The 17,029-nt window shown below is 37.0% G+C and overlaps 1 protein-coding gene across 4 annotated transcripts in view; it reads left to right on the top strand.

The window, feature by feature from the left end:
* Positions 1–17,029, top strand: part of Golgb1 (golgin B1) — a 68,347-nt gene that overhangs the window by 33,261 nt on the left and 18,057 nt on the right. For all 4 annotated transcript variants that reach the window (XM_077795348.1, XM_077795346.1, XM_077795347.1 and 1 more), the window contains exons 11-14: positions 4,140–4,254; positions 6,786–6,859; positions 8,394–13,582; positions 14,598–16,512. In XM_077795348.1, the coding sequence (XP_077651474.1) occupies positions 4,140–4,254; positions 6,786–6,859; positions 8,394–13,582; positions 14,598–16,512 (7,293 nt within the window). The remainder of the gene's footprint in view (positions 1–4,139; positions 4,255–6,785; positions 6,860–8,393; positions 13,583–14,597; positions 16,513–17,029) is intronic.

Raw genomic sequence — 17,029 nt, 5'->3', positions numbered from 1 at the left:
TTCCCTCCCCTCCCCCCTCCCCTTTTCTCTCTCTACCCCTTTTACTGTAAATCATTTCTTCCATTTGTATTATCTTGTCTTACCCCTCCTTTCCTCTTATATGACATTTTGTATAACCCTGAGGATCGCCTTCCATTTCCATGCAATTTCCCTTCTCACTCCCTTTCCCTCCCACCTCTCATCCCTGTTTAATGTAAATATTCTTCTCAAGCTCTTCGTCCCTACCCTGTCCTTGTTAACTCCCCTTATATCAAAGGAGTCATTTGGTATTTGTTTTTTAAAGATTGACTAGCTTCACTTAGCATAATCTGCTCTAATGCCATCCATTTCCCTCCAAATTCTATGATTTTGTCATTTTTTAATGCAGAATAATACTCCATTGTATATAAATGCCACATTTTTTTTATCCATTCATCTATTGAAGGGCATCTAGGCTGGTTCCACAGTCTTGCTATCGTGAATTGAGCTGCTATGAACATCGATGTAGCAGTGTCCCTGTAGCATGCTCTTGTTAGGGCTTTAGGGAATAGACCGAGAAGGGGAATAGCTGGGTCAAATGGTGGTTCCATTCCCAGCTTTCCGAGAAATCTCCATACTGCTTTCCAAATTGGCTGCACCAATTTGCAGTCCCACCAGCAATGAACAAGAGTGCCCTTTTCCCCGCATCCTCTCCAGCACTTATTGTTGTTTGACTTCCTAATGGCTGCCAGACTTACTGGAGTGAGATGGTATCTTAGGGTAGTTTTGATTTGCATTTCTCTGACTGCTAGCGATGGTGAGCATTTTTTCATGTACTTGTTGATTGATTGTATGTCCTCCTCTGAGAAGTGTCTGTTCAGGTCCTTGGCCCATTTATTGATTGGGTTATTTGTTATCTTATTGTCTAATTTTTTGAGTTCTTTGTATATTCTGGTTATTAGGGCTCTATCTGAAGTGTGTGGAGTAAAGATTTGTTCCCAGGATGTAGGCTCCCTGTTTATCTCTCTTATTGTTTCTTTTGCTGAGAAAAAACTTTTTAGTTTGAGTAAGTCCCATTTGTTGATTCTATTTGTTAACTCTAGCGCTATGGGTGTCCTATTGAGGAATTTGGAGCCCGATCCCACAGCGTGTAGATCATAACCAACTTTTTCTTCTATCAGATGCCGTGTCTCTGATTTAATATCAAGCTCCTTGATCCATTTTGAGTTAACTTTTGTGCACGGCGAGAGATAGGGATTCAGATTCATTTTGGTGCAAATGGATTTCCAGTTTTCCCAGCACCATTTGTTGAAGATGCTATCCTTCCTCCATTGCATGCTTTTAGCCCCTTTATCAAATATAAGATAGTTGTAGTTTTGTGGATTGGTTACTGTGTCCTCTATTCTGTACCATTGGTCCACCCGCCTGTTTTGGTACCAGTACCATGCTGTTTTTGTTACTATTGCTCTGTAGTATAGTTTGAGATCTGGAATCGCTATACCACCTGATTCACACTTCCTGCTTAGTATTGTTTTTGCTATTCTGGGTCTTTTATTATTCCATATGAATTTCATGATTCTTTTATCTATTTCTACAAGATATGCTGTTGGGATTTTGATTGGCATTGCATTGAACTTATAGAGAACTTTTGGTAATATCGCCATTTTGATGATGTTAGTTCTGCCTATCCATGAGCAGGGTATATTTTTCCATCTTCTAAGGTCTTCTTCTATGTCTTTCTTTAGGGTTCTGTAATTTTCATTGTATAAATCTTTCACCTCTTTTGTTAGGTTGATTCCCAAGTATTTTATTTTTTGGGGGGATATTGTGAATGGAGTAGTTGTCCTCATTTCCGTTTCAGAGGATTTGTCGCTGATATACAGGAATGCCTTTGATTTATGCGTGTTGATCTTATATCCTGCCACTTTGCTGAATTCATTTATTAGCTCTAATAGCTTCTTTGTAGACCCTTTTGGGTCTGCTAGGTATAGAATCATATCATCTGCAAATAGTGATAATTTAAGTTCTTCTTTTCCTATTTTTATGCCTTTAATTTCTTTTGTCTGTCTAATTGCTCTAGCCAGTGTTTCGAGGACTATGTTGAACAGAAGTGGTGAGAGAGGGCATCCCTGTCTTGTACCAGATCTTAGAGGGAATGCCTTCAATTTTTCTCCATTCAGAATGATGCTGGCCTGTGGCTTATCATAGATTGCTTTTACAATGTTGAGGTATGATCCTGTTATCCCTAATTTTTCTAGCGTTTTGAACATAAAGGGATGCTGTACTTTGTCGAATGCTTTTTCTGCATCTATTGAGATGATCATATGGTTCTTATTTTTAAGTCTATTGATGTGGTGAATAACATTTATTGATTTCCGTATATTAAACCAGCCTTGCATCCCAGGGATGAATCCTACTTGATCATGATGTATAATTTTTTTGATATGTATTTGAATCCGATTCGCCAGAATTTTATTGAGGATTTTTGCGTCAAGGTTCATTAGAGATATTGGTCTGTAGTTTTCCTTCTTTGAAGTGTCTTTGTCTGGTTTCGGAATCAGGGTGATGTTGGCCTCGTAGAATGAATTTGGAAGTTCTCCCTCTTTTTCTATTTCCTGAAATAGCTTGAAAAGTATTGGTGTTAGTTCCTCTTTAAAGGTTTTGTAAAACTCTGCTGTATACCCATCCGGTCCTGGGCTTTTCTTAGTTGGTAGTCTTTTGATGGTTTCTTCTATTTCCTCTATTGTTATTGGTCTGTTTAGGTTGTCTATATCCTCCTGGCTCAATCTGGGCAGATCATAGGACTCAAGGAATTTATCTATGCCTTCAGTATCTTCTATTTTATTGGAGTATAAGGATTCAAAGTAATTTCTGATTATCTTCTGTATTTCTGAAGTGTCTGTTGTGATATTGCCTTTTTCATCCCGTATGCTAGTAATTTGGGTTCTCTCTCTTCTTCTCTTCGTTAGCATGGCTAAGGGTCTGTCAATTTTATTTATTTTTTCAAAGAACCAGCTTTTAGTTTTGTCAATTTTTTCATGTTTTGCAGTTTTGTTCTTAAGAGTCTATTCTGCTATTTATAAAATTCTGAAGATTTTTGATTATTTTTTTTATCATTCAGCAACCTGGAATCAAATTACAAGCTCTGACCTGTGATAAAAAGCCACTAAAAACTCAGTTTAGTTTTTTTGCCTTAACTGAATGCTTTGAGTCAGTCCTGAAAATACACTGTTCATTGTTCAGTCAGAAATTTGAACTAAATTTGTACATAGAATTTAGAGCTCCTTCTTGAAAATAGACTTTTTCTTCTGTCCAATTTCCCTGATGTGCCAAAAATATATTCTAGCAGTTGTGTCTGCAACAAAATATTTCTTCTTATCCTTCAAGCCATAAATACCCATGGCTATTCTATTAAAGTTTTACATGCCTTATATAACACAAACTGGGAACTTCTGTGTTAAAGCCATAAAAAAAAACTCTAAGCTCATTTCTTGCTATTTTTTAGTCATCAAATGAACGTTTGGAGTCAGGTATGCCATAAAAACTCTTATGGCTTAAAAATTTCACAATTCTGTGAAAAAATGCATAGAATAACCCCCTTAGAGAGATATAAAGCTAAAGATGTAGCATAATTAGTTATTTGCTTGTCATTAGGAAAACCTAACATTCTGGATTCATAAATTAAGCACAGGAGAATTTTATTGTGTATGAAAAACAAAAAAAACCCAAAAAGGAATGAAAATTCTTCTTCCTTTCTTAAGAAGCATATGTTCCTTTTCCCTCTGTTTCCTTTTTGAGGTTTCCTTCTTCATGTTCGTTCTTCTCTAGGAGAGAGGACTTGTTGCTTGGTGACGTTAATCTACTCTTACACTATTACTCACAAACCTAAAAATGTTCTTTCTACGCAATAAACTTGAGATTTCTATCTTTGTAATTCAGGCTTCAGTCTTACATTCAGAAAACCAATGAACTGAAAGTTGGTGTGAAATATTTTATTTCTCTATCTTCAGGTAGAGAAACATTCTTTCAAAGATTACCTAGGCAGAGAAGTAGATGCTATTTTTAAAATATTGCCATGGTTGGAGAATTTTTAGAAGACAAAAATGCTGGAGGTTAGCTGGGCATTAGTGTAAATGTTTTTTATTGGAGAATCATTAACTTGTTGTCTTTCCACAATTTAGGCAGTCACTGAGGAGACTATTGCCTCTTTGCAGAAGAGAGTGGTAGAACTAGAGAATGAAAAGGGAGCCTTGCTCCTTAGTTCTATAGAGCTGGAGGAGCTGAAAGCTGAGAATGGTATGTATTAAATAAAAAAACATAATTCTCTCTTCTTATCTCTCATGTGCCTCTATTCTTACTACTATACATGTGTAACATGTAGATTTTCTGATTCTATGATAGTAAAGATTTTAGCACAGCTGATAGTTTTCAAAGATAAAATTAATACACACTGATAATTAGAGCATAGAACCAGTGATTGCACAAAACAGTTTGCACTATGAGCCATAAATACTATAGAATTTCTATATAATTTAAATTCATTTGGAAATAGTCAGGATATCTTCTAGGGTATATGAATGAACAGAACCTTAATAAGATAATGAATTTTTAAATAGGGAAAATGAGGAAAGGAAGGACATTCTTAGTAATAAATTTGTGGAATAAGTTAACAAAAATCATTATAAATAAAAGTTTAAAGATATACTCCATTCTGATTTTTGCTCCTGGCATACTTTGCTTAGAATCTGACCCCTTTCTTTATCTGGTTAACTTCAGTCTCACCCAGAGCATTGTTTTTCAGCAATTTAGCCCTTTTCCTGGGTTAAATGTATTTTTATGCTTCCGTAACATCTTTGCATACTTTTAATGTTGTATTAGAATTATCTATTTATATGCATGTCTTTTTTATTACATTATAAGCTCTTCAAAGTATAAATTATGAGCTCTTTAAGGGAAGAGGCAATTCTTAAATTTTTACAAAATCTTTTCTTTACCAAGAACTAGTAGAGTATCTGGCAAACAGTGGCTGCTGAATAGTTTTCTTGGGTTGTACTGACTTGTTAGCACTTTATTATATTGAACTTTATGTGAACAGTAAGAATGAAGACATATCTTCTTCCACTTGACTGCTTCACAAGGACCTTATGGGATTAGTAGCATATAAATATTAATGCTTTGCTGATCTAATTTATCCTAGATTAACTGACTACTAAGCTTTATGTTTTAGGAGTAAGAATGAATACCAAGTAAAGTTTGTAAAACTTATTAAACTCTAGAGTCAATATATTCAATATAGCCATTTTGTATTTTCCACTTAGCCCTAAACTGAAGATTATGCTTCCTGATTAACCTATTCCCACCATAAGCAAAGAAAGCCACATGTTCAGCTCACTTATTTAACCCACTCAAAGTACTTCTTTGAGACCTTAATCATGATGCTTATTTTACAGTTTTGCTAACAGTCCCTACCCTGCTCATGTGGCTTCCACATGGTTTGGAGGTATGGTGTGAGTTCCATTCTCTTTCCTGAAGGGATCATTAGCCTTAAGGCATTGGGTAGTGGCTTTTGTGTCTGCTCTCATAGGTTATCTTTGCTTTATGTGTCATGTTATATTCAATTCACTTTTGTACTGCCAATTCTATCATTGTACCCCCCACTTAAATAATCTTGTAAAGTGTCTGAATATACTGTAGGTTCATTTGCTTCATAAATATTCTTGCCTTCTTTCATATAGCCAATGTCTGTGGTACCTTTCCTGTGTGCCAGGAACTATTCTAGTTGCTAAGGATATAGCTGTGAACGTATTAAAGGAGGAGACAGGTTGGAAATGTGTTTGAGACCATTTCAGAGAGTAATAAGTATTAGAATAAAAATGAAACCGGACACTGCAAGCATCCTGGGACAAGGCAGAATTAGAGAGGTCAGGGTCAGCCTTTCTGGGGACTTGAAACCTAATGATTAAAGGGGTCAGCCATGCAAAGAGGCTAAGCAAAGAACATTTTGAGCAGAAAAGAAAAAGCTGTGCAAATGTCCTGAGGTGTGAATGAACTTGACATTTTGCAGACAGAAAGAAGGCCAGTGTTTTTGAAGTATAGTGAACAAAAAAGGGGCAGTACAAGAGAAGATTGGAGAATAAGCGGAGTCAAAGGATGAGCACCCAAATGTTAAAACATTTGGATGTTGTGTAAAAAGTATGCTTATTATTAATAAGTTATTAATATCAGTGCACAATATTTTTCTTTTCCAAGGTATTACTACTTTTGTTAAGATGTACACATTGCTAATACCTATATTCTGATCCCAGCTCTCTGTAAACTAGCCATTTAACCTCTTCACATCATGTTATTTCTTTGTTTCCTCATTTGACTGTTCAGGAGACTGGATAGCTTCCATTTAGTGCAAAAATTTAAAGTCTTGATGAATATATAAAAAAGAATACTGAGGACATTATAATTAATACAAAACATATATTTGAACACAATAGAATTATGGATAAATTAAGGCAAATGTATTGCCTTAGAGCTCCAGATTATGCTATAGAAATAACTGCTTCATCTCCCATGTCTTGGTGCCCTCCTTCTTTTAAGCCTTCCACTACTTAGTATGCTTCATGCAGGCTCATTATCATCACCTAGCTCTATTCTCTGTCTTATCTCATTCTTTTGTTTCTTCTTTATTTTAATAAAGCAAGTTATTCATCTCCCCAGAACTATTTTATTTTTCTTCTTAATCTATTTCATCATTTCATGCATCTCAAATGTGATTGTGTCTCTGTTTTCTCAAACACTCCATATATTTTCTAAAGATTTTATTTTGTGACTTGCAGAAAAACTGTCTTCTCAGATTACTCTTCTGAAGACTCAGAATAAAACTGAGGAGGCAGATAGTGAAGTCCATGAGGTAAGTGGTACATTCTTAGTATAACCAGAATAAGAACTAAGTTAAGAGGAGGTAGCTTCAAATCTTTGTAGTGTCAACAGAGAATTACATGTGGTGAGGTCTATTTCAGAGATTCACAATGGTTAGAATTTCTCATGTACTCATGTACATGAGAAGATTTGGAATTCTTTGTCCTAAAGCAATACAACTACAGTAGCCATTGCTTTTTCTTTGTCAATCTCAGAAAAGTTTCTCAGTGGAGATTAAATAAAATCTCTTAGGTTCCCCATCCTTCCCCCAGTTGGCAGGGCGCCTTTGGAAAATGGAGCTTTTTATAACCTGAAAATTATTATAAGAAATATATGACTGCTTAATATCATTCTGTTGATTTAGAGAAACTTTTCCCCTGTGCTAAATAACTGTGTTCAGTTTTGATCTCTAGAAATTTAAGTCTGATATAGGTAATGAAGAAAGCAAAAAATAAATTTTAAATTATTAAAATAGTGTTCATGAAAAAATTATGATATAACTTTTCTTAAATTGATGAATAATTCAGAAGATTGAATCTCTTTTTCTTACTCAGTAACTGAGAATGATGTCAAGATGATAGCTAATATTCATTGAGTACTTAGTGTTTGCCAGCTACTGTTAATAAGTGGCAGAGCTAAGATGTAAACCCCGCCAGTTGGGCTGCAGAGCTTGTTGGCCATTGCATTATTCAATAGTTACGTGCTTTATTTTTTTATGTTTATTTTCCCATAAAGTTGGCATACTTTTCCTGAAGGGAAAAATGTTGTTATTGGCAGAGGTGGAGATTTTATTGTGTGCCCTGCACCGAAGTCCTTTTAATAAAATGCTGATTAAATCTGTCTTGAGATTCACTCATTTTTCTTTCTCAACAAAATAATTTTAGAGATAATATTTATGGATTGAACAGCCTAACACAGTAATGTTTATATAATTTGGTTATTTGCCCAATAAGTCCATAATTTCATGCCCAAGCTGTTTTTTGATGATTTGATTCTGGCAGTTTATCTGAATCTACTTGTTTAAAAATCTACCTGTCAGTTAATAGGAATTTTATCTAATATTTGCATTTTCCTTACTTCAGTGACTAATTAAGGAAAAGGAATCCCATAACTTCCTCTGTGATATGGGATGAAATGAAGATTTAACTTATTTCTATTTCCCTTTTTATTTTTAAGCAGTTCATGGGTAAACTAATTAGGAGTTTTAATCTAAAGAAAAAAGTTTTCCAAAAAAGTAATATCTAGAAAGTGAATTCCAAGTTTCCTTAGGTCTTATGACTAGATCTCAACCTCAGTATGGGATTGACAGAATTCCCCTATTCATTCAATTGGAGATACAAACTGGTTTATAAAAAATTTAGCAGTTTTATGATACAAAGGTAGTTGGGATCAAAAAGTTTTAGGCTTTGAAAAATACACCAAATATTACTTTTTACTTATGCTATTTTAAAAAATATTTTAAAACATTTGATTAAGGCCTGCTCTTTCCTAATCTTTCTTTTTTTGTTTTGTTTTATTTTTAATAGATCAGCATGGTTGATATTACCATATCCAAGAAGAGCAGCTCTTCTACCGAGGAAAGTGGACAAGATGTTCTAGAGAACACATTTTCTCAGAACCATAAAGAATTATCAGTTTTATTGTTGGAAATGAAAGAAGCTCAAGAGGAAATTGCATTTCTTAAATCTCAGCTCCAGGGCAAAAGGGCTGAGGAGGACCATGAGATCCCTGACCAGAAAGAAGTGCAACAGATGGAGGGTGAGGGAATACCTCCAGTTAGAACGCAAGTATGTCTTGAAAATACAGCACAAGATTTTCCCTTAGTGCTAGATGAAGAGAGCAGTGTTCCAGTAGTTGAAAAAGAAGAAGAGGCGAGCCCTGAACTTCAAAATACAACATCTGAGGAAATATCTTTAAATGACACTGGAATAGAAATTAAATCATCATCAGAGCAGGGTGATGCTGATAAATCCCCTTCTGCTGTGCCAGATGTGGGTCAGTGTCACCACGATGAGATAGAAAGGCTAAAAAGTCAAATTTTGGAGATGGAGACAAGCTTTCATAAAGCAGAAGAAATCTACGAGAAAAATTTAGATGAGAAAGCTCAGGAAATCAGCAGCCTAACCCAACTGATTGAGGAGTTTAAAAAGAATGCTGAAGACACCAGCAGTGCACTCACTGCTTTGTCTGAAGAAAGAGACCAACTTCTTACTCAGGTAAAGGAGCTTAATGTCTTAGCAGAGCTGAGGGCTCAGGTGAAACAACTGGAAACCAACCTTGAAGAAGCAGAAAAACAAAGACGACTTGACTATGAAAGTCAGACAACTCAGCACAACCTGTTCATCGAACAGATCCATAGTCTTAACATAGAAGCCAAATCTAAAGATGTGAAAATTGAAGCTTTACAGAAAGAACTGGATGATGTACAGCTTCAGTTTTCTGAGCAGAGTACACTGATGAAAAGCTTGCAAAGCCAGCTGCAGAAGAAGGAAAGTGAGGTGCTTGAGGGGGCAGAACGTGTGAGGGGCATCTCCAGTAAGATGGAAGAACTGTCACAGGCTCTGTCACAAAAGGAACTTGAAATAGCAAAAATGGATCAACTCTTACTGGAGAAAAAGAGAGATGTGGAAACCCTCCAGCAAACCATTGAAGAGAAGGATCAGCAAGTGACAGAAATCAGCTTCAGCATGACAGAGAAAATGGTTCAGCTGAATGAAGAGAAGTTTTCTCTTGGAGTTGAAATTAAGACTCTCAAAGAACAGCTGAATTTATTATCCAGAGCCGAAGAAGCAAAAAAAGAACAAGTTGAAGAAGATAATGAAGTTATTTCTGGCCTTAAACATAATTATGATGAATCAAGCCCAGCAGGGCTAATAAATAAAGAAGAACTACAGCATGAATTAGACCGCCTAAAGAAGGAAAGTGAGCAGAGGAAGAGAAAGCTACAGGCAGCTCTTATTAACAGAAAGGAACTTCTACAAAGAGTCAGTACATTAGAAGAGGAATTGGCCAAAGTGAGAGATGAATCTAGGAAAGAGATTCCACTCAATGAGAGTGAGAGAAGGGAAATGGAAGAAGACAAGGAGAACAAAGAAGACTCAGAAAAATGTGTGACTTCTAAATGCCAAGAAATAGAAATTTATTTGAAACAGACAATTTCTGAAAAAGAAATGGAACTACAGCATGTAAGGAAGGATTTGGAAGAAAAGATGGCAGCAGAAGCACAATTACAGGCTGTAGTCCAACAGATGAATCAAAACTTGCAAGATAAAGCAAACCAAATAGATTTGCTCCAAGCAGAAATTATTGAAAATCAAGCAGTTATCCAGAAGTTAACCACAGGGGCCAAGGATGCTGGTGATGGAGGTTGTACCACACCTGTAAAAGAAACAGTGGTGAGCAGTCCACCTGCCGCAGGTAGTGGAGAACATTGGAAACCTGAACTGGAAGAAAAGATACTGGAACTTGAAAAAGAAAAGGAGCAACTTCGAAAGAAGCTCCAGGAAGCCTTAACCTCACGTAAGGCAATTCTTAAAAAGGCACAGGAGAAGGAAAGACAACTTAGGGAGGAGCTAAAGCAACAGAAAGATGACTATAATCACTTGCAAGAACAGTTTGATAAGCAAAGCAAGGAAAATGAGGACATTGAAGACCAGCTAAGGCAGCTCCAAATTCAACTAAGGGAGTCCATAGACAGAAAACTTCCAGGCACTGACCAGCAGGAACTGCACTATCCTGCTCAAGGTTTATTCAAAGCCACAGAACAGCATCCCACTCAAGCTACTTTAGAGTCTGACTTGTGCCCACACTTGCTTTCTCAACACGAAGATGCAAATACTCTACAAGGCCATACTTCTATTGCCCAAATTAAGGCCTCTCTGAAAGAAATAGAAGCTGAGAAAGAAGAGTTAAAATTGAAAGTAAGTTCTACAACAAGTGAGCTTACTAAAAAGTCAGAAGAAGTATTTCAGTTAAAAGAGCAAATAAACAAACAGGGTTTAGAAATCCAGAGTCTGAAGGAAGCATCCCATGAAACTGAAGCCCACACAGAAACCCTGAGGCTGAAATTGGAAAGCAGTCAACTAGAAATTGCTGGCCTAGAACACCTGAGAGCATTACAGCCCAAACTAGATGAACTCCAAAATCTCATAAGCCAAAAGGAAGAAGAGGTTAGCCACCTTTCTGGACAACTGAGCGAGAAAGAAAAAAACCTTACTAAAGTACAGACAGAAATGATAGAACAGGAGGACTTAATTAAGGCTCTGCATACACAGTTGGAAATGCAAGCCAAAGAGCATGAAGGAAGGTTAAAGCAGTTACAGGTGGACATTTGTGAAATGAAGCAGAAATCAGAAGACATTGTAGAAGAAAATAAAACAAAGCAACTAATACAAAGGAAACTGCAAGCTGCACTTATTTCCCGAAAAGAAGCACTCAAAGAAAACAAAAGTCTCCAAGAAGAGTTGTCTTTGGCCAGAGATAGCATCGAACGCCTCACCAAGTCTTTGACAGATGTGGAAAGCCAACTTTCTGCTCAAAATAAAGAAAAAGATACACTCTTAGGAAAGTTAGCTGTTCTTCAGGAAGAAAGAGACAGACTCATTACAGAAATGGATAGATCCTTACTAGAAAATCAAAATCTCAGTGGCTCTTGTGAAAGTCTGAAACTAGCTCTAGAGGGTCTTACTGAAGACAAGGAAAACTTAGCGAAGGAAATTGAATCTCTGAAGTGCTCTAAGATTGCAGAAAGCACAGAATGGCAAGAGAAACACAAAGAATTACAGAAAGAGTATGAGATTCTTCTGCAGTCCTATGAGAATGTTAGTAATGAAGCAGAAAGGATTCAGCATGTAGTGGAAACCGTGAGGCACGAAAAGCAAGAACTGTATGGCAAATTGAGAAGCTTAGAAGCCAACAAGAAAGAGATAGAAAAGCAGTTGCAAGAAGCTGAACAAGAAATGGAGGGAATGAAGGAAAAAATGAGAAAGTTTGCTAAATCTAAACAACTGAAAATCATAGAACTAGAAGAAGAGAATGACCGGCTTCGAGCAGAAGCGCACCCTGCAGGAGATACAGCAAAAGAATGCATGGAAGCACTTCTTGCTTCTAATTCCAACATGAAGGAGGAACTAGAAAGGGTCAAAACAGAGTATAATACCCTTTCAAAGGAGTTTGAGGCTTTAATGGCTGAGAAAGACAGTTTAAGTGTAGAGGTTCAAGATTTAAAACATCAGGTAGAAGATAATGTATCTAAACAAGCTAGCCTTGAGGCCACTGAAAAACCAGAAAACCAACAGGATATCATTGAAGGGCCAACACAGCCTGTACCAGGTGAGGATCAAGGGCAAGACTCTCCAAGTATGAGCACAGAGCCTGAAGGCGCCGAAGCTGTTCTATCAGAGCACAGTGCCAAACCGGACATTGGTGAGAATTTTAGTTCCCATGATGAAATTAATAACTACCTACAGCAACTTGATCAGTTTAAAGAAAGAATTGCTGAATTAGAGGAAGAAAAACAGAAAGGCAAAGAACTTAGTCAGTCTCTGGAAGATGAGAAAAATGCCTTACTGAGTCAAATATCAGCAAAGGATAGCGAACTAAAACTGCTTCAGGAAGAAGTAACCAAAATAAACCTGTTAAACCAGCAAATCCAAGAAGAACTCTCCAGAGTTACCAAACTAAAGGAGACAGCAGAAGAAGAGAAAGATGACTTAGAAGAGAGGCTCATGAATCAATTGGCAGAACTTAACGGAAGCATTGGGAATTACTATCAGGATGTTACGGATGCCCAAATAAAAAATGAGCAACTAGAATCTGAAATGCAGAACCTTAAAAGGTGTGTGAGTGAACTGGAAGAGGAAAAACAACAGTTGGTCAAGGAGAAAACGAAGGTAGAATCAGAAATACGAAAGGAATATTTAGAGAAAATACAAAGTGCTCAGAAAGGACCTAGCAATAAAAGCCATGCAAAGGAACTTCAGGAGCTGTTGAAAGGAAAACAACAAGAACTAAAGCAGCTGCAGAAAGACTGCATCCGGTATCAGGAGAAGATTAGTGCTCTGGAGAGAACTGTTAAGGCTCTAGAATTTGTTCAGACTGAATCTCAAAAGGATTTGGAAATAACCAAAGAAAATTTAGCACAAGCAGTTGAACACCGCCAAAAGGCACAAGCAGAATTAGCTAGCTTCAAAGTGCTACTGGATGACACACAAAGTGAAGCAGCAAGAGTCCTAGCAGACAATCTCAAGCTGAAAAAAGAACTTCAGTCAAATAAGGAATCAGTGAAAAGCCAAATGAAACAAAAGGATGAAGATCTTGAGCGAAGACTGGAGCAGGCCGAAGAGAAACACTTGAAAGAGAAGAAGAATATGCAAGAGAAACTGGATAATTTACATAGAGAAAAAGTTCACTTGGAAGAGACTCTTGGAGAGATTCAGATGACTTTGAACAAGAAAGACAAGGAACTGAAGCAACTGCAGGAGAACTTGGACAGTACTGTGGCCCAGCTCGCAGCCTTCACTAAGAGTATGTCTTCCCTCCAGGATGATCGGGACAGGGTGATAGATGAAGCCAAGAAATGGGAGAGGAAGTTTGTTGATGCCATTCAAACCAAGGAAGAAGAAATTAGACTCAAAGAGGAAAACTGCAGTGTTCTAAGAGACCAGCTCAGACAGATGTCCATCCATATGGAGGAATTGAAGATCAACATTTCCAGGTAAATGCTTAATATTTTTTTTTTCTTTCTGAGGTAATTGAGGGCAAAGAAAGTCTCTAGATTATTCCTATTCCCTTTAGGATTATGGAATTACTTGTTAAATTCCCTTTGAAGATACATTCTCTGTCACTTCTGACTTTTGTATGTTTGTAGTAGCTTCTTACTACAACATGAAAACATTCATCTTTTCTTCCTCTCTAATGAGAGGTCTCTTGGGTTTCTCATTCTTTTTATTTCCATTTCTGGATTTCTTGACTACCAAAGTAACCTTCTCTGGATTTGTACCACAGTTGACTCCCATATTATTTTCTTTTCTCTTCCTCATAGTCCACATCAATTTATATGCCTATTAGAATTAATTTCCGGGGCTGGGGATGTGGCTCAAGAGGTAGCGCGCTCGTCTGGCATGCATGCGGCCCGGGTTCGATTCTCAGCACCACATACAAACAAAGTTGTTGTGTCCGCCGATAACTAAAAAATAAATATTAAAAAAATTCTCTCTCTCTCTCTCTCCCTCTATCACTCACTCTCTCTTTAAAAAAAAAAAGAATTAATTTCCTCAACCTCCAAATTTATGATATCATTTTTCAGGCTCAAGAAATAACAATGTTCCCCACCATTTGTACTCTTCTAATAGAATCCTTCTGTTTTCCACCTCTTATACCAAAATTATTCATTAAAAAGACCAAATATTAACTTGTCTGGAGCAAAATAGAAAAAAAATACAGGGAGAAAATGTTACTTTTCTCAGTGTCCAAAACCATATCACTAAAAGAAGCAATATATTTTGGAGTTTATGATTTAAATCTATGAATCCTTAGGTTGATAATATGTTTACTACATTGAGCAGACAAGCATACAGATAATATCTCATTAAAAAGTTTAACACTGTCATTTATGAATATGGATTCATTTGTAGATTTGTTGAGTACAAGTTGCATTGCAGTATTTATTCCTTAGGTACAATATTTCTTGAACTCTTTAGTTAATGACAGCCCCCCTCTTTTTTTTTAAGGCTTGAACATGACAAGCAGATTTGGGAATCCAAGGCCCAGACAGAGGTTCAGCATCAACAGAAGGTCTGTGAGGCTCTACAGGGGGAAAACAAAGAACTTCTGTCACAGCTTGAAGAGACTCGCCACCTATACCACAATTCTCAGAATGAATTAACTAAGTTGGAATCAGAGCTTAAGATTCTCAGAGACCAGTCAACTGATTTAAATAACTCTTTAGAAAAATGTAAGGAACATAAAGAAACTCTGGAAGGGATCATAAAGCAACAAGAAGCTGATATCCAAAATTGTAAGTTCAAGTATGAACAAGTAGAAACTGATCTCCAGGCCTCTCAAGAACTGACCAGCAGGCTGCATGAAGAAATAAATATGAAGGAACAGAAGATTGAAAGCCTGCTTTCTGGCAAGGAAGAGGCAGTCCAAATAGCTATTGCTGAATTGCATCAGCAGCATGATAAAGAAATTAAAGAACTGGAAAACCTGCTGTCCCAAGAGGAAGAGGAGAATATCGTCTTAGAAGAAGAAAACAAAAAAGCTGTTGACAAAACCAATCAGCTTATGGAAACATTGAAAACCATCAAAAAGGAAAACATTCAGCAGAAAGCTCAATTGGATTCCTTTGTTAAATCCATGTCTTCACTTCAGAATGACCGAGACCGCATAGTAAGTGACTATCAACAGCTGGAAGAGCGACATCTCTCTATAATCTTGGAAAAAGACCAACTCATCCAGGAAGCTGCTGCTGAGAATAATAAGCTTAAGGAAGAAATTCGAGGCTTAAGAAGTCATATGGATGATCTCAATTCTGAGAATGCCAAGCTGGATGCAGAACTGATCCAGTATAGGGAAGACCTGAACCAGGTGATATCAATAAAAGATTCTCAGCAAAAGCAACTCCTTGAAGTTCAACTTCAGCAAAATAAGGAGCTGAAAAATGAGTGTGCTAAGTTAGAAGAAAAGCTAAAGGAGTCCGAGAAAGCAAAGGATGGTCTGCAGAGGTCCTCTGCTGCCCTCCAAGAGGAGAAACAAAGTTTATCTAAAGAGATTGAAAGCTTGAAAGTATCCATATCCCAACTAAATAGGCAAGTGACAACCTTGCAAGAAGAAGGTACTTTAGGTATGTACCACACCCAATTAAAAGTAAAAGAGGAGGAGGTTCAGAGGTTAAGTGCAATACTTTCCTCCTCTCAGAAGAGAATTACAGAATTGGAAGAGGAATTGGTTCGTGTTCAAAAGGAAGCTACCAGGAAGGTAGGCGAAATTGAAGATAAACTGAAAAAGGAATTAAAGCACCTTCATCATGATGCGGGGATAATGCGAAATGAAACTGAAACAGCAGAAGAGAGGGTGGCAGAGTTAGCAAGAGATCTGATGGAGATGGAACAGAAATTACTCATGGTCACCAAAGAAAATAAAGATCTCACAGCACAAATTCAGTCTTTTGGAAGGTCTATGAATTCCTTGCAAGATAGTAGAGATCATGCCAACGAGGAGCTTGATGAACTGAAAAGGAAATATGATGCCAGCCTGAAGGAGGTGGCCCAACTAAGAGAACAAATGGGCCTCCTACACAGAGAGAACGAAGCGCTTCTTTCTCAAACAGGCTTTCACTTGAACAGAACTGAGGAGAATGGCTTGTCTCGCCTTGAGAAACTTAACCAACAGCTCATATCCAAAGATGAACAACTGCTTCAATTATCCTCACAACTAGAAGATTCTTACAACCAGGTGCAGTCCTTTTCCAAGGCTATGGCCAGTCTACAGAATGAGAGAGATCACCTGTGGAATGAGCTGGAGAAATTCCGAAAGTCAGAGGATGGGAAGCAGAAGTCTGCAGCCCATCCTGTCTCCAGCCCCGCTGAAGTACAAAGTTTGAAAAAAGCAATGTCTTCACTCCAAAATGACAGAGACCGACTAGTGAGTATCTAGTTCCCTCTTTCAGTTCTGAGAGTTTCTGAACCTTTCTTTAAATTGATTTTTATTTCTTTTTTTTTTAATTTTCTTGATTGTTGATGGATCTTTTTATTTATTTATTTATATGCAGTGCTGAGAATCAAACCCAGTGCCTCATACCTGCTAGGCAAGTACTCTACCACTGAGCCACAACCCCAGGCCCTATTTTTCTTTCTATAGGAAAGGATAAACATATATGTATTATCTAGACACTCAAAAGACAGTGTTATATGTTCCACATGTTCTGTTTGGTCTTAGAGAAATGCAAAAATATTATACTATTTCCATTGCCTTTTTTAAAAAAATCAAAATTTTTCTTTGCACAAAATTCTCCACTGGTTTTAAAAGGACCATGAGATCAGAGTTGTTTTACATATTTCATATATACATGCAGAAACACAAATGTTTCCAGAATTTGTCCTAGTTTAATTGAAAGAATAGGGATCACTTAGTGTCATCTTATAGTGACATTTAGCAGTAT

Source organism: Urocitellus parryii, chromosome 2, assembly GCF_045843805.1.
Source record: "Urocitellus parryii isolate mUroPar1 chromosome 2, mUroPar1.hap1, whole genome shotgun sequence".
NCBI classification, from domain to species: Eukaryota; Metazoa; Chordata; class Mammalia; order Rodentia; family Sciuridae; genus Urocitellus; species Urocitellus parryii.
Note: the sequence above shows the minus strand (reverse complement) of the source record. Positions and strands in the feature narration are given on the sequence as shown.